The sequence below is a fragment of the Carassius carassius genome, chromosome 41 (assembly GCF_963082965.1).
Source record: "Carassius carassius chromosome 41, fCarCar2.1, whole genome shotgun sequence".
Taxonomy (NCBI): Eukaryota; Metazoa; Chordata; class Actinopteri; order Cypriniformes; family Cyprinidae; genus Carassius; species Carassius carassius.
In genome coordinates this window covers 22,005,170-22,032,009 of record NC_081795.1, presented here as the reverse complement: position 1 = coordinate 22,032,009, position 26,840 = coordinate 22,005,170, and the positions used below count along the sequence as shown (strand labels likewise).

Sequence of the window (26,840 nt, the reverse complement as noted above, 5' to 3'; positions counted from 1 at the left end):
TGATCGACTCTTTAATTTGTCTGGTTCGGGTCAGATCTACTACATATCCCTCTTTCGATCGGCGAGGTGTTTAGCTGAAGACATCGTCGATCGCTGGAAAAACAAAGCCAGAAGAAGCAGACAAACACAGCAAACAACAAGACAACACCTCCATAACAGTTACTGTACTGGTGCAGGCATCAGGTTATTTAGGTACATGTGGTTAAGTTCAAATAGTCCATGTAGTTTAGCACCTTGAGGATCATTTAGATCATTTTGGAAATCGTTGTTTTATTTTGATTCGTCAATCAAATTTCTGGTTAACTTTGTTTGGTTCTTCTAGGTTGTCTTAATTTAAACGTTTACCATTAGTTTTTTTTAGTAACATCATTTTCAATTAAATTAATTGGCCTATCATGCATGGAGCTCTCTGGCTTCCATTCAGTTTAAAGTGGCTGTCGGATAATAGGTGTTGCGAGTCAATCCTAATATCAGACCTTCAACCCTTGCACGGTGTCTAGGTGTTTCACCTACTCAGGAAAGAGGGGAAGGAGAAGGATAGGTAAAATAAGAACAAAACTAAACAAAGCTGCTGTGGGGTTTCCTAGCATGGCTTACTACTACTATTGAGCTAGGATGGCATGTACCTTAACTTTGTGTCAGGTGTTCTACCTATTGTGAGGATGGCTGCACGTTTCTTCATGGTGGTATTTGTAATTTTGTTACGCTAAAAGTTGGATATTCTACCTGTAGAAAGAATATGTTTGTTGAATGTGTTATCAGTAGATGTTGTTACCTCTGGGTGTAGGTAATATTGTGTGTGTTAATCGTGTCGTTTACTGTATGTGTGGTCAGATCTGTTCAAGTCTGTGTTGGCTCCCCCTTTTTCTAGTATGTCACTGAAGACTGGGTCTCTGCAACCTTCGCTTGGATGGGGGCATGTCCATGGTCTAATGGGGGTCAGTCCAGCAAGGCAGGAAGTTCTTTAGCAGACAGTAGGAGGCAGTTTGGCATGGCTGTGTGAAGCTGGGTTGCAAAACTTTGTCTCCTATGTTGCATTCTTCTTGTGGTGCCTTCTGGCTTTAGCAGACTTTCTGACCTTTTGTGCTCTGGTGGTTGCTGTTGCACAGACAGGGAATGTGGTTCTTGGAGTTGGAGTTCATTTGAAAGTTTGTTAGTGACTGAGGTGATGTCCTTTAGTACCTCAGATTTTTCATCAACGGTTGGCTGTGAAAGACTTGTTCGTTCCGGGTCGTTGTTGAACAGGTGTTTGTCATCTCTGATGTGGTGCACCAGGTGATCACCGGCCTTCCGTTCTTTCGCTGGTCACAGCGAGCACGACTCAACTTTGTGGTCATATGCATGTAACTGGTCTTGAAGGAACTCTTTCAGTTGTTTCATGACTTGTTCCATGTCTTCTGACTGTAAGCGGTCATGTTCTTGTGAGTACTCAGCACTGTGCATGTCCTGAGTGGTGCTGAGGTGGGTTTTGTTGTCGCTTACCCACACAAGTTGCTCTTGGACGAGTCAGGTGATTACCTTTGGATGTCTGGTTAGGTTTCCAGATGTTCTTATCCTTTTGGTTTCTTGATAAGCATGGATGGTCCCATTGATTTTTCCAGCGGTTGGGCTGAAAATGGTTGTGGACATGGATGTCACGTTCTCTGTGCTCTTGATGGAAGACTCTAGTGTTGTGATGCCACTGGGTGTCGTCCAGTGCAAGGCTTGAGTCTTTGTTAACGGAGTTCAAGAGTGTGGAGGTTCTGTTACCTTTCTTTGAGGCCATCTTCTGCTTGTTATAGGCCTTCTGAGTTAGGTCACGCAACTGTTGGATGGTCATGGAGTGCGGACAGGCCATGACACCTAGATGGTGACTGACTCCAATGTGCAGATTTCTTAGGAAGAGGCTTTTGAAGTTCACATCCTCTTCAAGGTCAGGTTTGTTGTGTGCACCAAAGTAGGCTTGTCGGAGTGGGTTGTAGTAAGCTTGTGGAGTCTCTTGTCGACCTTGTTTGGTTTCCAAGGCAGTTAACAGTCCATGTTCAGACTCTGGGTCTGTAAACTCTTTAATCAGGACCTCACGAAGTCGCTGCTAGTTTGACTTGGTTTGACTGGGCTGTCGATCTAGGAAGTTTCGTACCTCGGGACTGGACGTGGCTCTAAGGAGGTATAACCAGTCTCTGTCAGTCACGTGAGGTCTCATTTCCAGATGAAATTCGATATCTCGCAGGTAAGCCTGGATGTCGTGGCTCTCTGTGGAGTCCGGATTGAACCTGCTGATGTTTTCAGACAGCTTGTTGAGGTCTTTGATGGTCATCCCGTGTGCAGCTCCAAGGTCTTGGATGGGAGGTTTTCTTTCGTTGGCAGGAAAGGGTTGTGTGGCGAAGGCAGGTGAGGTTTTGGGTTGTGGCCCTTCGCTCTTTTCGTCATATGCCAGTTCTTGGATGCGGGACTCTTCTCTGCTCAGCAGTGACGAGGCTAAGAGGGGTTTTTCTTTCCTTGGCTCTTGTTTGTGCTTGTAAGCATATTGTAGTTCTTTTCTGACCATGTAGAGCTCATCGTTGGTATCGTCTAGTTGTTGGGTCAGATTGTCCGTTTCAGTTCTGTATCTTTAAAGGTGGTCTTTCAAAGCACTGATTTCAGAATTCTTGGTTCTGATGTCTTGATCTCTTTCCTTAGTCTGACAGGATTGTCACCGTACACCTTACAGTTGGACCACTCACCAGGGAGGCTGCGAAGGCAACAGTTGTTCAACACGTATCTCTATTAAATTGATCTCAACGTTGGATGTGATGCTAAAACTTGGATTGCGTTTCCAAATGTAGGGAGGTTAGGAAAAACAAAGGAGAGGTTGATTACAATCAAATTCATAAGGATGATTCGTCTTATTTGACACGATTGTGTATTTTATTCACTTAGAATTGATTGATGGTTCTTACATGTGCCTACAAATGTTAAAAGTGAAGAGGAAAGGAAAGGAGAGAGAGGACAGAGACAGTAAGTCTCAGTAGCGGTTATCTCAACTACAAGGAGAGCGTTGTTTTAGTTGCTGCACAACTAATCAAACAAAATAAACTTTAAGTGAAAGAGAGTTGTCTTTCAAATTTATTTGAACTCGTAGTGAGGGATAACAATGTCTCCTTTTAGGGCTCAGGTGTGTCGTTCCCAAGCTAGGATACACTAAGTAAAGAAATGGTAAGAAAAAGTAAAATAAAAAAAATAATAAATTGCATAAATTTAGCAAAATATGCAAAAATCAAAATTAAATAGAGGAAATCAGTAAGTAAAAAAATTGTGGTTAAGTGTATAACCAAAACAGGAAGAAGGGTACAACGCAATCAAATAAGTAAAGGCCTGAATAGCATATATTCAGAAGGGTAATAAATAAATTAGGTAGAATAAGTTTACTTAAACTTTCAAAGTTTAAGGCTTATTCATTCCTAAAATAATTAGTCCCCAAAGAGAATACTAGAAATAATGATCATATGAAATGATTGGAGAAGGAAATTTTGAATGATTCAAAATAAATTTGTTTCAATTAAATTTCAATTTGACAATTAATAATTTTCAGTCAGTATTTCCCTTTCTAGTAAAATGAAACTAAGTGGTATAGTGAGAAAAGAGAGCAATAAGAGAGAGAAAGAGACCAACAAGTGTTAGTTAAGATGTTTAAAAGGGTTAAATCATGTCAGCGTTGCCCAAACACACACTATTCAACCACTGGATGTTAATGCTAACGGCTAATCTTTGAGGCTAGTGGCTTTAGCATAGACTTCAATGTAAATACAACTGTTTCGTTAGCTTAGCAACACCGTGGAGTTTGTTAACACTAACGTCGATGCGCTACGCGTGCGCAGTTTAAAGTTGCAAGTAGGTTAAGACTTCAGTTTCACGGTAACTTTGGCAACCAAATCAAACTCTAGTGGACTAGCAAATTAATCGTTGCATATTTGCAAGTACAGTTAAGCATGCTACATGAAATGTCGGCTCATTTCAACACTGTACAAATAACAACACCACTTTTAGTTGGTTTTGCGATGTGGCACTTAAACTCTCAGTTCGTATAGAGTTAAATTTATCTTAATTCAAATAGCAGCTTCGTGCTGTAGTTAAGGGAACACAGTGATAGCGATCTCTGCAGATCAGAGTCAATTTAGCTCCGTTCAGCGAACGGTGACTGAGATAGAATAGCTTTTGAGAGGCACTGGAACACGCAGTGAAATCAAATCAGCTATAAACAAGGCATTACAAAAATGAGGAACACGCTCAATTTCTGCCTTATTGTACGATCTCAGATGTTTACTTTTATAAGTTCACTTACTGCTGTTAACAATGGAGAGGTGGACTTGAGTTACAGTCCCATCTGCTTTCATTCATTTAAGCAGGCACGCGCTGCTCACGTCACGGGTCACACAAACACACACACACACACACACACTTCTCGACTCAGCTTCTCATATTTTATCCGCAACAAAAGAAAATATTAAATAACTTGGTTTATGCTCAGAATTTAGATTAAACTGCCTGCATTCTCCACCATAATAAATTTAAGGGAAACAGGTAAATTTAGCTCAAAGGGAATCATTTAAGTTTTTAAAGGGAATTTGAACAGAATCACTGTTTCACGGCTGATCACTGAGACGCCCTGCGATTCACTGAACAAGCCGTTTAACATCAAATCTGCGTTGGATATTAATATCCAAAGTATAGTGAAAACTATCAATTAGCTAAGTAACAAGATCGGCAGTTTAAGGCATTAACTTGTAAACACAAAACACAAGATACTTCTCTTTTCAATATGAATAAGGCTTTATTAGATAAATCTAAGACATAAACTAATCTAAAACATAAACGCACGCACTCACACATTCACACAAGTTGCAGGAAGATCGAAAGTTAGGGAAAGATGAGTTTAAGAGAATGGAAATGTGGAATACCATGTTTACAGCAATACGTGAAGTTGCACAGACATGAAAAAAAAAGCCCGGTCCGGTGAAACACACCAATTTGAAAAACTAATGGAATGCATAGTCGATATAAAAAACTGGATGACGAATAATTTCTTACTGCTAAATTCTGAAAAAACAGGTGTTAATTATAGGACCTAAAAACTCTGCTTGTAGTAACCTAGAACACTGTCTAAGACTTGACGGTTGCTCTGTCAATTCTTAGTCATCAGTTAGGAACCTAGGTGTGCTATTTGATCTCAATCTTTCCTTAGAATGCCACGTTTCTACCATTTGTAAAACTGCATTTTTCCATCTCAAAAATATATCTAAATTACGGCCTATGCTCTCAATGTCAAATGCAGAAATGTTAATCCATGCATTTATGACCTCAAGGTTAGATTATTGTAATGCTTTATTGGGTGGTTGTTAAACTGCGGGCGGCAGATCCTTTTCCTATTTGGCGCCTAAACTCTGGAATAACCTACCTAACATTGCTCGGGAGGCAGATACACTCTTGCAGTTTAAATCTGGATTAAAGACCCATCTCTTTAACATGGCTTACACATAACATACTAATATGCTTTTAATATCCAAATCCGTTAAAGGATTTTTAGGCTGCATTAATTAGGTAACCCGGAACCGGAAACACTTCCCATAACACCCTATGTACTTGCTACATCATTAGAAGAATGGCATCTACGCTAATATTTGTCTGTTTCTCTCTTATTCCGAGGTCACCGTAGCCACCAGATCCAGTCTGTATCCAGATCAGAGGGTCACTGCAGTCACCCGGATCCAGTACGTATCCAGACCAGATGGTGGATCAGCACCTAGAAAGGACTTCTACAGTCCTGAAAGACAGCCGAGACCAGGACAACTAGAGCCCCAGATACAGATCCCCTGTAAAACCTTGTCTCAGAGGACCACCAGGACAAGACCACAGAAAACAGATGATTCTTCTGCACAATCTGACTTTGCTGCAGCCTGGAATTTAACTACTGGTTTCGTCTGGTCAGAGGAGAACTGGCCCCCCCAACTGAGCCTGGTTTCTCCCAAGATTTTTTTCTCCATTCTGTCACCGATGGAGTTTCGGTTCCTTGCTGCTGTCGCCTCTGGCTTGCTTAGTTGGGGTCACTTCATCTACAGCGATATCGTTGACTTGATTGCAAGTAAATGCACAGACACTATTTAACTGAACAGAGATGACATCACTGAATTCAATGATGAACTGCCTTTAACTATCATTTTGCATTATTGACACACTGTTTTCCTAATGAATGTTGTTCAGTTGCTTTGATTCAATGTATTTTGTTTAATGCGCTATATAAATAAAGGTGACTTGACTTGACTTGACATGAACAACCATCAATCACTTATTTAACCCTCGCATTGAGTTCCTCAATGAGCTTAAAATTATATTAGATACACCAGTATAGATCAGTCTGGAGGTACATTGCCTGTGTAAAGGTGTTCCCTTTGTTGTTGTTGAAAGGGGGTTTCCCGATGTCGCTGATTGGCTGGAAGTTCAGTGGTCGCTGAAGTGACGTGATAGTTATTAAAAGACATTCACAATAAGTGATTATAAACATGATAGTCAAATGTGTGGGTTACATATAAATGAATATGGAGTGAAGCGATGGACTGATATCCATTTATAAGTCTTTTTGAGTTCATTTTGGTCCATATATATGTTGAAAAGACAGTTTTCTGTGGCATTATCTGACAAAGATTTCTGTGGAGACCAGAGGTTCAAAGGCCCCCTTTGGAATTTTCAGTCTGGTTCTGCTAGGTGGGGGGAAGTGTTTATTACTCTCATGGGTTTACATGTGATGTCCGGCGTTGCATCTCAATTACTTGCCCCAAATTTGACAATCTCTTCTCCGAATTGAAATTGTCAATAATTTTTCTAGTGGTGTTAATGTTGAAAGCTGTTCTGTGAAAGAGTTGGTTGGTTGGTTATCTTGCTTTGGACTTGTGGCACAGAATGTTTTATGACTTCCTGTTGCCATTCTGAGGAATTTGGCTCCTGTTTTAACCACAGTCCTGATCGACTCTTTAATTTGTCTGGTTCGGGTCAGATCCGCTACAATAATAATAATAATAATAATAAATGTTTTTGAGCAGCAAATCAGAGTATTTGGATGACTTCTGAAGGATCATATCACTGAAGTAATGATGCTAAAGATTTATCACAGGAATAAATTAAAACATTTTAAAATATATTCAAAAAGATAAGTTACCTTAAATAGTAAAAATATTTCTCAATATTATTGGTTTTGAGGGCTCCCCGTGCACGCCCAGCAGTAAGGGCCAACATTTTGCCAATGAGCAAAATCTCAGAGGCCCTCAATTTGGCAGCCTGCTGGGGGACTTTAGGCTAGGCTTAAGTGGGCCAGTAAAGATCCAGTGCTGGCTTGTTTGCAGGGTAGGCTGACAGAGAAGTTTTCAGAATTAGATAAATGCATCCAAACTTTAACTTAGGACACTAAGGATGTGAGGGCTGTAGATATAGCTTTGGATGCAACTAGCTCATGGAGTCCTGTACATTGTTTGGTTCCGGTTACAGAGCTTCTGCCGCAGGGCAACTGGGTGATTTTCTAACCAATTTAGTGCTGGCTGCAGATAAAGTTTTAATTGTTAGTGATTTTAATATCCATGTTGATAATGAAAAATATGCATTGGGATCAGCATTCATAGACATTTTGAACTCTATTGGGGTAAGACAACACGTGTCAGGACCTATTCATGTTGATATCATACTGTAGCAATGACCTCTACAGCCCTGAATGTCAGCGGAGACCAGGGCAACTAGATGATCCCCAAAGACAGATCCTCAGTGAAGACCTTTTTTTCCTAGATCAGTGGTCTTCAACTCCAGTCCTTGTAACCCCAGCTCTCCATGCCCACCTCCTACCTGTCAGTGGATAAACAGCTTGCTGACAGACAGGCAGCAGCTAGTGAGGCTGGGAAAATACATATCCAGCACCCGTACAATCAGCACCAGAGTTCTCCAGGGCTGCGTTCTCTCCCCACTGATCTTCTCCCTGTACATCAATGATTGCACATCTAAGGATTCCTCTGTAAAGCTCCTGAAGTTTGCAGACAACACCACACTCATCTGCCTCATCCAGGATGGTGACGAGTCTGCTTACAGGCAGGAGGTTAAAGAGCTGGCTTTCTGGTGCACTCTCAACAACCTGGAGCTCAACATCATTGGTACAACCCTCCCTTCTATTCAAGAACTTTACTCATCCAGAGTGAGCAAAGGGGCTAGTAAAATCACTCTGGACCCCTCACATCCAGCACACTCCCTCTTTTTGATTTTGACTTTGATGATTCTTCTGCACAATTGGACTTTGCTGCAACCTGGAATTGAACTGCTGGTTTCGTCTGGTCAGAGGAGAACTGGCCCATCGACTGAGCCTGGTTTCTCCCAAGGTTTTTTCTCCATTCTGTCAGTGATGGAGTTTTGGTTCCTTGCCGCTGTTGCCTCTGGCTTGCTTAGTTGGGGTCACTTCATTTACATCGATATCGTTGACTTGATTGCAAATTATAGCAAAGATACTATTTCACTTGACTATACATTTAGTCACTAATTATAGTTTGGATAAAGTCTAACTAGTAAAATGTTTACACGTTATGTGAAAACTAGTACAAGTATATAAATAAATAAAAAGAGACTTACTCATGTTTATGATCTCTGCTGAATAAAGTGCTTCATTCTTTTTTTCTGAGGAAATCCATTTCTCAAATCCTCAACCACATCGCATCTTTTTGGGGTGAATTATGTCTTATTCCTCTCATTGCGAAGCAACTGTAAAATAAAAGAACTTGAAGAACAGTCTCGCTGCTTTTTCTTCTGTGTGGGCGTATTCAAGCCGCGCGCTTCAGTTTGAATCTGAATAGCGCGTTCAGCGCGGGGGCATGGTCACATTAGATATAATGAAGGGAGATGTGAAAAACGGACATCACGTTGTTTTCATATGGATTACTTTATCACAGAATATTTGTTTTCAGCAGCACTTGTTTAGTTTAAAAGTAGACATGTCAAGCTTTCTATAGATATCTCTCTCATGTCTCTTCGTTGAGAATTCATTTTAATGACGTGTTTGTAAATGAAGATCAGCGCAGACAAAGGCTGCAGACAGCACACCTTGTTTGTTATCTTTATTTTATAAGTGCACAAAGCTTTGTTGTTATTATGTCTGTATCCAAAAAAAGTAGACCCTTTACAGATTCGATTATTGTATTGCTCTTATCTGTACAATTAAAACTGAAAGTGTAATTTAAGTTCTTTTCGGGGTTATCAGGAGAAAATGACTCATAACGTGTATATGCGTTAATCGACTCCAGAGGGTTAACTGAGATGATGACATCACTGAATTCAATGATGAAGTGCCTTTAACTGTCATTTTGCATTATTGACACAATGTTTTCCTAATTAATGTTGTTCAGTTGCTTTGTACATACAACTGTCAATTTTTATATTGTCATTCCTTACCTACTTATTTGTATTTTTTTATTCTTTTATTATATGTTTTTTTTTTGTTCTGTCGCCGTCATTCTGTTGCACTGCTGAGCTTCTGTCACGAAAAAAAATCCTTGTATGTGTAATCAATAAAACTCATTCTGATTCAATGATGAACTGCCTTTAACTGAAAAAAATGAAATAAATAATAAATAAGATAAAATACCCTCCAAAAATAATGTTACTCTCAAAAATGAAACACACACACAAAAAGTGTATATAAAAAAGTGAAAGTGAAAGTTACATGACATACAGCCTCTGCATTTAACCCATCCAAAGTGCACACACATAGCAGTGAACACACTATCTGATCGTGGTTGTATCTCTCTATTAGTTCTATTGGATCTTAGTGCAGCGTTTGACACTATTGACCACAACATTCTTTTGCATAGACTTGAACACTTTGTTGGCATTAATGGAAGAGCATTAGCATGGTTTAAATCATACTTATATGACCGCCATCAAATCGTAGCAGTGAAAGAAGAGGTATCATATCGATCACATGCAGTATGGAGTACCTCAAGGCTCAGTACTAGGGCCGCTACTCTTCACGCTTTATATGTTACCCTTGGGAGATATCATCAGGAAACATGGTGTTAGCTTTCACTGTTATGTTAATGATACTCAGCTCTATATTTCTTCATGGCCCGGTGAAACACACCAATTTGAAAAATGGAATGCATAGTCGATATAAAAAACTGGATGACGAGTAATATCTTACTGCTAAATTCTGAAAAAACAGAGGTGTTAATTATAGGACCTAAAAACTCTGCATGTAATAACCTAGAACACTGTCTAAGACTTGATGGCTGCTCTGTCACTTCTTCTTCATCAGTTAGGAACCTAGGTGTGCTATTTGATCGCAATCTTTCCTTAGAAAGCCACATTTCTAGCATTTGTAAAACTGCATTTTTCCATCTGAAAAATATATCTAAATTACGGCCTATGCTCTCAATGCCAAATGCAGAAATGTTAATCCATGCATTTATGACCTCAAGGTTAGATTATTGTAATGCTTTATTGGGTGGTTGTTCTGCACGCTTAGTAAACAAACTACAGCTAGTCCAAAATGCAGCGGCAAGAGTTCTTACTAGAACCAGGAATTATGACCATATTAGCCCGGTCCTGTCAACACTGCACTGGCTGCCTATCAAACATCGTATAGATTTAAAAATATTGCTTATTACTTATAAAGTCCTGAATGGTTTAGCACCTCAGTATTTGAGTGAGCTCCTTTTACATCATTTTACATAAAATTTTTATGCACATTTTCCCCCCAGCATTAGTATAATAACAAATCCTACATGTATTAGAGTGAAAACTCATTTACTTCATCTACAGCGATATCGTTGACTTGATTGCAAATAAATGCACAGACACTATTTAACTGAACAGAGATGACATAACTGAATCCAATGATGAACTGCCTTTAACTATCATTTTGCATTATTGACACTGTTGTCCTAATGAATGTTGTTCAGTTGCTTTGACGCAATGTATTTTGTTTAAAGCGCTATATAAATAAAGGTGACTTGACTTGACTTGACTTGACATTATAATCCTCTACGTCCGTTACGTTCTCAAAACTCAGGCAATTTGTTAATACCTAGAATATCAAAATCAACTGCGGGTGGCAGATCCTTTTCCTATTTGGCGCCTAAACTCTGGAATAACCTACCTAATATTGTTGCAGTTTAAATCTAGATTAAAGACCCATCTCTTTAACCTGGCTTACACATAACATACTAATATGCTTTTAATATCCAAATCCGTTAAAGGATTTTTAGGCTGCATTAATTAGGTAAACCGGAACCGGAAACACTTCCCATAACACCCGATGTACTTGCTACATCATTAGAAGAATGGCATCTACGCTAATATTAGTCTGTTTCTCTCTTATTCCGAGGTCACCGTAGCCACCAGATCCAGTCTGTATCCAGATCAGAGGGTCACTGCAGTCACCCGGATCCAGGACGTATCCAGACCAGACGGTGGATTGGCACCTAGAAAGGACCTCTACATCCCTGAAAGACAGCGGAGACTAGGACAACTAGAGCCCCAGATACAGATCCCCTGCAAAGACCTTGTCTCAGATTACCACCAGGACAAGACCACAGGAAACAAATTATTATTCTGCACAATCTGACTTTGCTGCAGCCTGGAATCTGGTCAGAGGAGAACTGGCCCCCCAACTGAGCCTGGTTTCTCCCAAGGTTTTTTTTCTCCATTCTGTCACAGATGGAGTTTTGTTTCCTTGCCGCTGTCACCTCTGGCTTGCTTAGTTGGGGTCACTTCATCTACAGCGAAATCGTTGACTTTATAAATGCACAGACACTATTTAAACTGAACAGAGATGACATCACTGAATTCAATGATGAACTGCCTTTAACTGTCATTTTGCATTATTGACACACTGTTTTCCTAATGAATGTTGTTCAGTTGCTTTGACGCAATGTACTTTGTTTAAAGCGCTATATAAATAAAGGTGACTTGACTGGCACCAGCAGGGAATAAGCATAATTGATTACTTTTATGAGAATGGGGTATTTAGGTAATTTGAAGATTTAAATGTTATAATCTTGTAGGAAAATAAAACCTTTAAAGGTTTTCTGATTAAAGACTATTTATGTTGGAAATGCCAGTTGGAAATGGGTACCTTTTTACATTGTATTTGGGAATGTAGTCTTGTTAAGCAATACTTGAAACAGATTATGGATTCCATAAATTTCTGGTATCTTAAATACACATATGCCATAAATTACTGGTTTACTAGGTGATAAATCTCAAATACCTAATGTTTCAAAACATATATTTTCTTGTACTTTATTGTATTTCATGGATAAAATATGCCTGCAGAAATGTGTATTCCTGTATAATTATTGTAATGTTGTACTTCTGTTACCCTTCTGCCTTCCAAAAAAAAAAAAAAAAAAAAAAAAAAAAAAAAAAAAAAAAATATTATATATATATATATATATATATATATATATATATATATATATATATATATATATATATATATATATATATATATATATATATATAATAATAGTAATATACTTTATAGGTAAACAGACTTAACATGAGTGCAAATAAGAATTGATTTCATTAAGTATTTATACAGATTCTTACTTATACGTGTAAACGTGCATGTGTGTGCAAAGACCTCTGTGCTGAGGCTGTAGCTGCGGCCTCCGTGGCAAACTGTCTCATTGCACTCTCTTCTAAATACTTCTGCTCCCAGCGTGTCATATCAGCCTCCAATCCCAGAATCCGTTCCTCTTTCTCCTTTAGAAGATCCAGTAGTGCAGGAGCACTGGATTCCCACAAACTAAGGGGAACACCTACACCAGCACACTAAACACAGGGAAAAACAGTGGTTATGGATATATTGGGCTGGAAAATTTATATCAAAACATTATATCTGGATTTGTAAATGCAGGTTATATGCATTCATGTCCTGCATTAAACAGAGTGTAAAGTCTTCCCAAAAGGGAAAATCACAAACAATCAAGATTGCATGATTATATGGTGTCATGGCTTTGCAATCAAAAAAATGTCGTTATAATGGAAATCAATGGGGCAAAAACAGCCACCAACAACAAATTAGGGAGAAAAAATTTAAATCTAATGCTGCACAAAAACTAAAAATGCATTAAAGCCAATGTTGCTACTAATCTTTGACATGCCCAAGACTGTTATAAAAAGTAAAAATCATCATTTATGAACTTGGCAATTAAAGAGTTAAAATCTTCGAATTGTTTTTTTAAAACATTTGGTAGTTTTGATCAGGACTGAAGTTGATTAACAGATTTATGCAAACAAAATTGAGAAAAAATATGAATCTGACACATTTTTACAGCAGTTTAATTGAGTGGATGTTTTCATCCCGAACATAACGAAAGGGTAGTGAATTTGAACAATGCACAAGGGTTAAGTCATTTAAGCTTTCTTAACCTAATTGAATCTCCAAGTGCCCAACCAAAGAGAATGCAAACCACTGTAATGATGAGTTAAAAATAAAATAAAATTAACATTTGAGAAAAATCAGCATCCATTTATGAAGTCAGCTTATGCAATGTTCTCTCAAACATTTTAGTTGTATTGAAAATTCAACATTTAAATTCATTTTGGGAGACAAGTGAATGCAACTAGTGAAAGATAACTGCAGACATGGAGAAAATGAGTGAAAATTATATAAAGGCTGTATTCACACCAGGAATGTCCGCTTGTTCACTTGCTTTGGTCCGGACCAAATACAATGTTGATTTATTATTTTTTTTTCTGTTTAGAAAACACTTGACAGTGTCAGATGAGACAATGTCATCTATACAATGTTGTAACAAGGATTTTGCGAAGAACGAAGAAGTGCTGCAAGACGGTTCTGGCGGAGAGAGCATGCTCTTATGCGTGCCTACCATGGCATCATGACATGACGCTGGCAGAATAAAGAAAACGAAAGTGAAACTTAAAAAAACAGCGCACAGGAAAGCGATTGCAGGCTTTCGCAAGTGTCAGCTAACTGCGTGATCGTCCGTAAACTAGAGCCCTAAACAGGCCTCAAATTGGCCCGTGTGCGGCAGCTTATCAGGCCCGAGCCTGATCCGAGCCCACCCTTCTCCCAAAACAGCTTATACTACTGTTTCAACTATTAAAAATAGTTCAGTTTTGTATGTAATGTCAAAGTGATTATATTCTGTTTCGTTTTTTTATCAGGTTAATTTTGAAAAATGTTTGGAGCATTTTTTGTTCTTTTAATAAAAGTTTTTTGTTTTTTAAAATAATGACCAAGCGAACAAGCTGATCATGTTTGATTAATTTAGCCTTCTCAAATCATCACAACTTACCTAAAATAAAATCTATAGATATACTAAAACAGTTCAAGCATATAACAATGTTTAAACATTAAACCTAGATAAATGTGCGCTATATCCAATAGTTTGTGTGGAGAGTGGAAGCTATGCGCGCTTTGCAGGACAAAGAGGCGCCAGCGTGATCATTTGTTTTCCATGGATGCGCCGTCATCTTTGCTCGTAATGTAAGAGTAATTCACCATTCATAACTGTAAAGGGTATACTTATATTTTTTTATTCACTCACAATATCAAGAAAACATTGTACTTTTATTAAATAAAGAAAACAAACATGATGCGCTTTATGCCGTCTGGTCTTGAATAGGAGCGCTTCACAAAAATGAACCAAAATGCAGCGAATACATGCCTCAGAGACATGATAAATATATCTATAGAGAGCTTTAAATTAGTACTTAACGAAATAAAACATATTGAAAGCAATAACTCTTTTATTATAATCATAATCCGTATAGATGCATTTCTTAAAGGCGCATCTAATGAGAAGATGATGAGCACAGCACATGACCAATTGGCTTGTTGTTTGTAGTGGTAATCAAAACTTTTTCAAAATGCACCTTTTCCGAAGCATTGGGAACTTTTAATAACTCCCGCTCCAACTTCTCCCTGATGCTCTGCATGGTCCACTGTCACCTGTATGCTAAGTGTGGGTATATGCTTTGTGTATTGCGTAATCGATGTAGCTTATAATAGCCTATAATCACTATAACAGTATTTCATACAGTAACCTATGTGTGCTCTGCGCCTATATGTGCACAATAAAAGGAGAGAAGCTAAATGAGCCAGAGCCTGATCTGTATAAAAAAAAGAAAAGAAAAAGCCAGAGACCCGCCCGATTGGACTCGTGTGGTTTCTGCCCCATCTGGCTTGCAGACCTCTACCGTAAACCTGGAGCTACGGGAGCCTGTTAACTCAAAAGGCGCAGTGCTTTCTACATTTGGGTCGGATCGAGGTCGGATCATATTCACACCTTAAACGAACCGTACTAGAGTTCGTTTGGAACCACCAGAGTTTGCTGTATTCACACCTGCCAAAAAGATCTGCACCAAAGGGGGAAATGAACCAGAGATTGTTTCAATCGAACCAAACAAGACAGGTGTGAATACACCCTAAGAATCTCTCTTTTCTTCTTCTTCTGTTGTTATATTGCACATTAGCAACATATTAGTGCACTGCTGCCTCTTCACTGGTTTATTAATGTCATTGGTTCCTTAGTGGCTACTTAAATATATTACGTAAGTGTCACTCAAAAAAGTAAGTAAATTGTTTTATTTGCCTTTATAAATTTTATTTAATTCTATTTTATTTAATAAAATCTAATAAGTATAACAACAAAGTAAAGATAACTAAATATATCTAAGTGAAGCAGACCTTTAATCCAGCAAACTAGATGCTCTTAAGGGCTAGTTCATCATAAGTCATTCTACGAAAGCACTGTATAACTGATATAGGCTTATTTATTTATTTATTTATTTTCCTTTTTATTCAAAACAATTCCAAACATGCTTAATATATCAGGAAATATCTTGTTTCTCAAATATGTGTAGGTAAACGCGTTTTGCACCTTTATAGATTGCTATTTGATCAATATATGGAAATGTAGTGTAATCTATTAACTACACATAAAAACCTGACTTTTTACTTAAGTGCCATATCATGCCATAAAATATTTTTAATACGACTGAATTTGCATTTAATGTAAATTTTAATAACAATATTGTAAGATACTTATTTTAACACTTTCATTTTACAGAGAGTAAAGAACATTTACATTATCAAAAAACATTTTCATTCAGTCTAGCCAGAGTTCAGGCATTCTCAAAAACTCCCATTAATATCACTGAAGCACTTTACATTATGAAACTTATGAATATCTTACTTACATTCGTACGCACATCTGCACTTTTTGTTGTTTCTGATGAGAGAATTCGCTAAATAATTCAGTCAGCGAGCAAGCGAACAAAACACTGCGTTTCAGTGATGACTCTTCTGGGCGTCTCTGATTGGCCATTGCATCCATAAGCGCAACAGAATAGTTTCTGATTGGTTATCATGAAGCGTTGTACGAACGCGTCTGTCTCTGGCTCAGCGCCAGCCAGCGAACGCAGATTTGAATTTAGCAGCTGATGTTGTGCACTGAACGATCTAATCACACCGCTGTGATTGTATCAAATATATAAAAAATATTATTCTGCAATTTTTTTTTTTCGTTTGGAAGCTGCATTTAAAATCCACTTTGGCTCAGAAATCTGAGGGGGCACGTGCCCCCTCACTTCGAATGGGCACGACGCCTCTGATTGGATACCATTAAGGACCAATAGAACACCTTTGGGAAATTATGTTGGTACCCACCCAGCACCAAACATCATTTGGACGTCGTTCATTCATTTTTAATCAATGTTTTTTTTTTCAATGTTATTTCTCAACAACGTTTAACATTTCTAAATTATATTATATTATATTTTATTATATTATATTCTGGAGCGGAGGACGTCACCATGGAAACGAGGCGGCAGCTCAACTGTCAAGAAGTTGAACGCTGACTATCAATGTGGTTTTCACAATTTTTTTAGGTAGGTTTCATCTCTAAAATTACACGAAGAGTACATAAAAGTGATTCTGACTTATTTCGTGTAAATGATACACTTCCGTTTAATATTTACTTTATAGAAATGGTTTAGTGTTGTCAGAAAAAAGTCAATTAGCATCTTAACCATAAGGCTAACTACAAGAGACTTGAGATCTTATTTATGAAACTTTGTGCTTTTATTGTCATCTTGTGTGTAGATGAGCACTCTCTCTCTCTCTCTCTCTCTCTGTGTGTGTGCGCATGCGCGAGCGTTTGTGCGGTGCTGCGTGTGAGAGGAACGCGAACTTTTTTTTTAGTTTGTTATTTGTTTGTTTTGTTTATGTGTTTTGTGGGTAATTGTTGTAAAAGTATAGGTGTTTTTTAGAGAAAGTTGCGTGAGTCTGCTCCCGGCATCACGTCTTTGCCGGGTAGCATGGCTACCACAGGTGTTACGAGCAGTGATGGTCTAACACGACGTCATGGGATTAAAATTCTATGTAAATTCAGTGTAGAGGAATCTGCTATAGCAGTTGGCAATGTGGTGGGTTGCAACTCCATTGTTTCTGAATCTAAGTGTGACGACTGGGTGAAGGAGAAGTTGGAAACAAGTGCGAGTATGAACAATCTTTAATGAAAACAACAACAAAAAAAAAACAAGAATACAAACAACGCAGGGAAGACGACAATCCAGGATGGTGAAGGCGGTGAGTAATCCAGATGGTGGTGGAGAGTTGGCAGTAGGAGAGGATGGCACAGGAACTGCGGGGAATCGAGCCGAAGGTAAGTGGTGATGCTTGTGAAGGTGCGATGAGTGGATGAGGTTCCGGGGGAAGAAACGGACATCCAAACGCAGAACAACACAGAAGCAAAGAACAGTTACCAACATGAAACAACAATGACAATTAACGGAGACGCCCACAAGCTAATCAGTGCAGACGCGAAACACACAGACTTCACCACAAAGTGCAAAACCCAGAGATCACGGTTCACCAACCGTGACACTAAAATGAACAAAGCGATTGTTTTATTTGTAAATTCAATTGAAAAAGCCAACGAAGTTGTTCAAACGGGGTTCGTCATTAATGGTACGCTTACACCCATACTCCCTCTTAGCAGCACTTCTAGAAAGGTTATTTTGTTAAATGTTCCTCCTTTTGTTGCTGATGCAAGTATTGCTAAGGAACTGTCTTTTTTTGGCAAGATAGTCTCTCCTATTAGGAAGATTGCTGTTGGCTGTAAATCACCCCTGCTGAAACATGTTGTTTCTTTTCGGAGGCAGGTCTTTATGATTCTGAAAAATAACGCAGATGAGCTTAACCTGTCATTTAATGTTAAAGTTGAGGATTTTAACTATACAGTTTATGCAACGTCTGAGAACATAATGAAGTGTTCCGGTTGTGGAAAAAGTAACCATTTGATACGTGCTTGTCCTGAAAAGATGGAAGAAAATGCTACTGTACAGACAACCTCTGAGAATAATCAGTCTAGAGTTGTGTCTGTTGCAGAGGATGTTGGGACTTCTGTTGCTGTTCAGTCAGTTTCTGATGGGGTAGTTTTGAATAAACCTACTATGGCTGAGATTACTGCAGGTTCTCTTTCTGTACCTGATCTTACAATTTCTGAGTCTGCTGATAAAAACAGCGCAATTATTGTAAGTACAGATAACATGGCAACCAATAATGTATTGGTTAGTGAAGCTGTTGTTGAACTGGAGATAGAAACAGAGTTTTTTTTCAGAGTCCCTATCAAAAGAAAAAAAAATAGCCAGAGCAAGGCAATTAAACAAGTAAAAAAAGACAAAAATGAAGCTGAAAGTAACATAAAAGCTGAAAGTCATAAATTAAGAACAACATTGAATGGTTTTAATATACCAGACTGTAATGTTTATTTGCACCTTTCTGCTTATGCTGATGATATAGTTGTTTTTATATCTGATGCTGTTGATGTTACAAATTTGGAGACAAATGTTAATGATTTTAAAATAATTTCTTCTGCAAAAGTCAACTGGACAAAGAGTGAAGCCCTTTTAATTGGTGATTGGAATAAAGGACCTCCCATTTTACCTGGAAACCTAATTTGGAAGAAATGTGGTCTAAAATACCTTGGAGTTTTTCTAGGTGATGAAGACTTTGATCAAAAGAACTGGGATTGCATGCTGGAAAAAATTAAAGGACGTCTCCAGAAATGGAAATGGTTCCTTCCGCAATTGTCGTATAGAGGTCGTATTCTTATAATTAACAGCTTGGTGGGGTCCTCTCTATGGCATAAACTTGCATGCGTAGATCCACCTCTTGGACTTTTACCAAAACTTCAAGGAGCAATGGTTAATTTTTTTCTGGGACAATTTGCACAGGACTCCTCAAGTGTTCTTTTCCTGCAAAGAAATGAAGGAGGTCAAGGTTTGGTCAATCTTGTCAGCAGAGGAGTGACCTATCGGTTACAGTTTAAACAATGATTACTCATGGGACCTCAAAATCTAGTGTGGAAGCCATTAGCACAACGTGGAGTCAATGGAATGGGACTTCATGCAGCGCTTTGGTTACACTTTATTTCGATAGTCCACTTTAGACATTCTACTGGCTATAAGTAACTTTGTAACTACATGTCAACTACATATCAACTAAATCTCAGAAATTTGCAACTACATGTCTACTAACTCTCAGAGTAGACTGTCTGGGTAGGTTTAGGGTTAGTGTTAGGGGTAGGTTTAGGCTTAGTATAAGTTGACAATAAGTTGACAAAGAAAGTGTTAGAAGATATTAAGCAGACAGTCTACTAATACTCTACTAACTGCTAGTTGACATGTAGTTGCAAAGTTACTTACTGCTAGTATATTGTCTAAAGTGGACTGTCAAAATAAATTGTTACCAGCGCTTTTCTTAATGGATTTTACTTTTTTTAGATTTAAATGGACTACCTTCTTTTTATAAAAGTCTCTTTAAGGTATGGAGACTTTTTAAACATCAATGGACTGAGTCAGCTACATCTCTTTTTTGGTTGCTTGAAGAACCTGTGATTTTTGGAAGTCGCCTTGATGTGTCCGGAGATGACATTCCAGGGCTTAAAAACGTACTTGTGTCAAAAAAAATTATACAAATGAAAGATATTGTTGACAAAGCTGGACCTGGACTAAAAAATGCAGAGACTCTTGCTTTACAACTGGGTATAAGATCAGTAAGATTTGTTAGAAAGTTTCTAGACAAACTAAGTTTGGTTTTAAACTCTGAGGAAAAAAACATACTTGAAGATTATAACATGGGTTTTATTTCCATTGATGTTGATGATTTTTTTTTCCAGACATCAAAATTATACCTGATCTTGGAGAATCTAGTTTTAATAGTCCTCTGTTGTGTTTGAAAGAAAATGAAAGTGTTGTTTTTTGCACAGCTAAAGGAAAGGTGTTATACAGATATATTGTGAAGCTTATTAATAGAAATGTGTTAAAAGACAGAGCTGATACAGTTTGGAGAAACAATTTGGGAATAATAGAGGAAATTAAACCAGAGTGGAGAGTACTGTACAAACCACTGTTGACAAAAAGGGCAGGTGATCTCCAGTGGAGAATTTTGCACTGTGCCATAGCTGTAAATGCTTTTGTGACAAAAATGAATACCAATGTAAATGACAATTGGCCTTTTTGTTTACAGAGATAAACAATTTTTCATTGTTTTATGAATTGTGACAGACTTTCTCCACTTTTTGATCTCTTAGATTTTTTATTTTCATTATTAAGCATTTCGTTTACAAAGCAATGCTTTATATTGGGTTTTAAATACAGTAAACTACAGAAATAAAGGTGTCAATTAATGAATTTTATTGTTGGTCAAGCAAAACAGGCAATTTATATTTCTAGAAAAAATTAAATTGAACAGAAAAATGGACAGGACATAGTTACAATTTTTAAGAATATGTTCAAATCAAGATTTTTTGTTGATTTTAACTATTACAAATTGATGAATGCAATCAATGTCTTTAAGATTGAATGGTGTACTGATGTTGGTATGTTTTCTGTACTAATAGATGAGTTGAGTTGTGAATTAAGATAATGTGACTTTTTTCTGTTGTGTTTTCCTGAAATAATAGTTTTTTTATAATAAAGTGGCTGTTAAAATAAAAAAAATAAAAAAATTATCTCTCTCTCTCTCTCAAGGTTGGGGGTTCGATTCCCCGGGAAAAATTAAATGATAGGTAAAAATTGATAGCCTAAATGCACTGTATGTCGCTTTGGATAAAAGCGTCTGCTAAATGCATAAATTGAATTTAATTTTAATGTAATTTTAATTTTATATATATATATATATCTCAACGGATGAATGGAAGTAAGCTAATAAATTTAACCTAAAAGTATGCACTGTACAGTTAACGTAACCAGATACGTTACGTCACTTACATAGAGCGTGAAGATGGGCGGAAACTAGCTAAATATATATATATATATATATATATATATATATATATATATATATATATATATATATATATATATACTATATGTGTGTGTGTGTGTGTTTTCATTATTTCTGTCCTTTTGATGTCACGCTGTAGGAGCATTACAAAATTTGCAAAAACTAAAAGTCTAAAAAAGTTAAATATATATATATTCTGTAAATTATTATTTTTCTTTTCTGCATTTCACCTCTACTATAGTTTATTTATAATAAACATGGCATTGTATAATAAATGTTGTCTCTGTGACAGTATGTTTATGTTCCTAGATTCTTCCATGCTGATGACTGTGTCCTAGAGTTGGAGCAAATGTTCGTAGAACATTTTTAGACATTATGAACCATGAATAGTAAGTAATATCTCAAACATACACTACCATTCAAAAATTTAAAGGTCAGATTTGTCATGTATTTTAAAAGAATCTTTTATGCTAACCACTGCTGCATTTATTTGATTAAAATACAGTAAAATAGTAATATTGTGAAATTACCATTTTTAATAACTATTTTCTATTTCAATATGTTTTAAAAAGTGATTAAAGCTGATCATTACACCAGTCTCAAGTGTCACATAATCCTTCAGAAATCATGCTTTGTGAAAACAATAATAAATACAATTTGACAATATATTCACATAGAAAGCAGTCATTTGAAATTGTACTAATCTCACAACATTTCCGTTTTTATTTATGATCAAGTAAATGCAGTTTTCTGGTGAACATGAGACTTATTTCAGAAACTTTAAAAATTGTATTGTATATCAAGAATGCAATGCACAGTGACGTAAATTCCCATTCTCTATCTCCAAGCTACACACTCTCACACCGTATCTACGTACACTGGACGCACCAAAGTGACTGTTAAAAATCATTCGAACTTTGTGTCAGTACACCATAAATAAAATGAGGCATCAGTTTACTGTCAGGAATTTGTTGTGCCTTGCCGTGCCACATCCAGTGTTGACAGCATCACTGATTATAATAGGTTCTGTTGTATTTTGTTGTGCTGTCCAGTGTAGACACAGTGTTAGAAATCTTGTTAAATATCATTACATATGTGTGATGCCATTCATCACTGATAGATCTTTTCTATTTCAGAGACTGAAAATCCTTGATAAACCACAAGGTAATTGTAACATATTTCAAGAATATTAATAAGAATAAATAAAAATGCACCTGTGACTTAATATTGCTTCTGATTTTTCAGTGGGTTGAAAGCTCTCATTTAACACATAGCTTTCTTCTCATCTTTGTGCATTTTCAGATGTTGTGCATATTTCTGAATCAAATTTACATTTTTAGCTTTGTTTAACTTTTTAACATCATAATATTGGTTGTATTCTCTTTTTTAAGAGTTTAGCTCCAACCCCAATTAAGCAGACCTGAGCAGCTGATCAAGGATCACCAGAAACTCGGCAGAATGGTGGTCCTCCAGCCCAGCACTGGACACCAGTGTTGTAAGTCATTCTGCCTCTTTGAAGTGTCATGTTCACAATATATTGCAGGAGATCTCAACATTGTCTCTTAAGGTCCACTTCCATGCAGAGTTTTGCTCCAACCTAGTGCAATGCACCTGAATACATTAATCAAGGTCTTCAGTTTTACTTACTATTAGTGTTGTCACGGTACCAAAATTTCAGTATTCTGTACCAGTACCAGTGAAAATCCATTTGAGTACCAAAGCAAAACACAAAAACTTGCTAATTATTATTATTAATTTATTTTATTATTATAAGCCGCACTTATGCTAACAATTAAAGGGTAGGTTCACCAATAAAGGAAAATTATGTCATTAATAACTCCCTCATGTCCCTATTAATAACCCTCATGTCGTTCCAAACCCTTAAAACCTCCATTCATCTTCGGAACACAGTTTAAGACATTTTAGGTTTAGTCAGAGAGCTTTCTGTCCCTCCATTGAAAATGTATGTATGCTATACTGTCCATGTCCAGAAAGGTAATAAAAACATCTTCAAAGTAGTCCATGTGACATCAGAGGGTCAATTTTTTCAATTTTTTGAAGCATCGAAAATACATTTTGGAAAATACAAAAACTACGACTTTATTCAGCATTGTCTTCTCTTCTGTGTCTGTTGTGAGCGAGCTCAAAACACAGCAGTTTAGTGATATCCGGTTCTCGAACTAATCACTTGATGTTACCGGATCTTCTTGAACCAGTTCACCAAATCGAACTGAATTGTTTGAAACGGTTCTCGTCTCCAATAAGCATTAATCCACATATTACTTAAACTGTTAACTTTTTTAATGTGGCTGACACTCCCTCTGAGTTAAAACAAACCAATATCCTGGAGTAATTCATGTACTCAAACAGTACACTGACTGAACTGCTGTGAAGAGAGAACTGAAGATGAACATCGAGCCGAGCCAGATAACAAACGAAAGATTGACTCGTTCTCGAGTCAACATCTACTGATTAAATCTAGATTATGTCCACAATTGTGTGTGGGTCCATGCACATGCTGAATCAGGTCTAAAGAGTTTCAAACAGTAATAATTTATTTTTTAGTTTTTTTTTTCTGCATTATCTATGTGAATATTAAAATCCCCTGCAATAGCAAAACAGGAAATCATTCATAGCATTTCTGTGAAATATTCAACAAAGGCTGGAGAGTATTTTGGAGGCCTGTAAATAATGATAAACAGAATGCATGGAACACCTTTAAACACAATCTCTAGATATTCAAAAGACAAGTACTGACCATATGACACTTGCTTGCATTGATAGACATCTTTAAATAGAGCAGCTACTGTACACCTCCACCTCTTCCAACAGTCCTGCAGTCACTCATGAAAGTAAAGTAAGTAGGGGCTGTTTCATTGAGGACCATTGCACTGCAGCTGTCTTCTAGCCATGTTTCAATTTGAAACATAATATCCAGGTTGTTTGTTTTATTTTTTTAGTGAGCGAATGTTTAAACTTGATGGCATTTTTTTGTGTCTCAACAACAATATTAGCTCGATGCTTAAAAGGTCTCAGATTACATGTGCACATTGTAGGGAAGAACGTGAGTATGGAAAATGTGGAAGTAAAATGTCTTAATTGTGGTGGGGCCCATAATGTGGCATATGGAGGATGTGAAGTTAGAAAGAGGGCAGTAAAAATTCAAAAGGAAAGAGATGGAAATTAGATGTCATATGCGGAAACAGTTAAAAAAGTGGACTCAAGGAAAAAGAAAGAGAGTGAGGAGAAGGAGGAATGGATAGATCAAACCAGAAACGAGGGGGAAGAAATTCTGCAATATATCGGATGACACAATGATAGTAAGTAAATAGAGTGTTGTGTTATTCATGGCAGAGGTCATAAATTGTTCAGTTCAAACTGAAAGACAAATAGAAAAGATACAGATAATAGTGAGACCATCAGAGAGGTTCCTGGATATTAAAGGGTTAACATGGGAAATGGTTAGAGGGGACGACCACATGACGATCATGTGTCCTTTAGTGTTAGGAGTCAAACTCTCTAACCACTAGGCCACGACTTCCCTGAGTCTTATTTTGGCCACAACTTTCTCTGTGTTTCAGCAAATGGAATGATGTTTGGTGACAAATCTTATTTTGACACATATTTTGGGAAAATGCTTTGATAATTAAAAAAAAACTCAACAATACACTGTGGGCAAATTCACTACCCTTTTGTTATGTTGGTGGATGAAAACATCCACCAAATTAAACTGCTGTAAAAATGTATCAGATAAATATATAATATATACATACATATATATATATATATATATATATATATATATATATATATATATATATATATATATATATATATAAATATATATATAATTTTTTTTTTGCATAAATCTATTAATCAACCTCAGTTCTGATCAAAACTATCAAATGTAAAAACAAAAAAAAAAAAAAAAAACACAAAATTACTTATTTTCAATATAAAAAGTGATTGTGGACTGGATATTTTTTTTTTACCCTTTATCACAGTCTTGGGCATGTCAAAGATTAGTAACAACATTGGCTTTGATGCATTGTTAGTTTTTGTGCAGCATTAGATTTATTTTTTGTGGCTGTTTTTGCCCCATTGTCTTTCATTATAATGACATTTTTTGATTACAAAGCCATGACACCATAAAATCATGCATTCTTGATTGTTGGTGGTTTTCCCTTTTGGGAAGAGGTAAAATTTGTAATTTTTACAGTTGATCACTAGGTGGGACCATTAACCCTTTAGACAGGCCTATGCAAAAAAAAAAAAGCTTAGTTTCTGGCTTGTATATGGAGTTATATGTAGTTTAACAGCAAATTATAGTGTGTGTGTGTGTATGTGTGTGTGTGTGTTTGAGAGAGAAAGAGACAGTGTGAGAGAGACCTTTGTGCACTTACCTGGATGTATCTGTTAAAATCTAAATATGCACCTCAGCTCTCAGAACTACATGGAGTAATAAACCATGTAGTCCCACCTAGTGATCAACCATAAAAATGACAAATTTTACCTCTTCCCAACAGGGCAAACTACCGACCATAAAGAATGCATGATTTTATGGTGCCATGGCTTTGCAATCAAAAACATTTTTTTATAATGGAAGTCAATAAACAGCCACAAACAATAAATGAGGGAGAAAAATTTTAAATCTAATGCTGCACAAAAACTAACAATGCATCAAATCCAATGTTCTTACTAATCTTTGACATGCCCAAGACTGTGATAAAAGATTAAAAAGAAATCCAGCCACAATTTCTTTTTATATTGAAAATAAGTCATTTTGTTTGTTTTTTTCCAACATCATTTATGAACTTGGCAATTAAAAAGTTAAAATCTTGGATTTTTTTTTTAATATTTGGTAGTTTTGATCAGGACTGAGGTTGATTAATAGATTTATGCAAAAAAAATAAAATTATAATATATTTATTGAAAAATATATACAGTATATTTATCTGATACATTTTTACAGCAGTTTAATTTAGTGGATGTTTTCATCCCGAACATAACGAAAGGGTAGTGAATTTGAACAACACAAAATGGTTAATTTTTTTAAAGAAGGAAAATTATCACCTTATCAATGTGGATTTAGGGTAGGAAGAGGAACAATAGATCCTGTTACGTGTCTGGAAACGGAAATAAAGAAAGCTTTATCGGATAAAGAATCATTAGTTGCCGTGCTTTTCGATATTGAAAAAGCCTATGACATGTTATGGAGGGACGGTCTGATGATACAGCTGGAGGAAATGGGGGGGGGGGGGAGAACGTTTAATTGGATTAGTGACTTCCTTTGAGAGTAGGAGACTTTATATCATCTCAAGGAATAACAGAAAATGGCCCTCCTCTGGGAAATGTAATAAGTCCCGTGCTTTTTATAATAACAATAAATGATATGTTTAGTATCTTGGAGAAAATGCAGAAGGCTGTGGATGAGGTAGTTAGATGGTCATACAAATGGGGATTAGTTAATATTATATAACAAAGAAATGGCACGAGTCACATCAATTAGATTTTCCAGGATTGTGGCTGGATACTAGGC

General features: G+C 36.8%; 1 protein-coding gene across 2 annotated transcripts in view; it reads right to left on the bottom strand.

Moving 5' to 3' along the window:
- Positions 1–26,840, bottom strand: part of amotl1 (angiomotin like 1) — a 193,138-nt gene that overhangs the window by 31,852 nt on the left and 134,446 nt on the right. For both annotated transcript variants that reach the window (XM_059533483.1, XM_059533484.1), the window contains one exon: positions 12,623–12,813. In XM_059533483.1, coding sequence (XP_059389466.1) covers positions 12,623–12,813 — 191 coding nt within the window. The remainder of the gene's footprint in view (positions 1–12,622; positions 12,814–26,840) is intronic.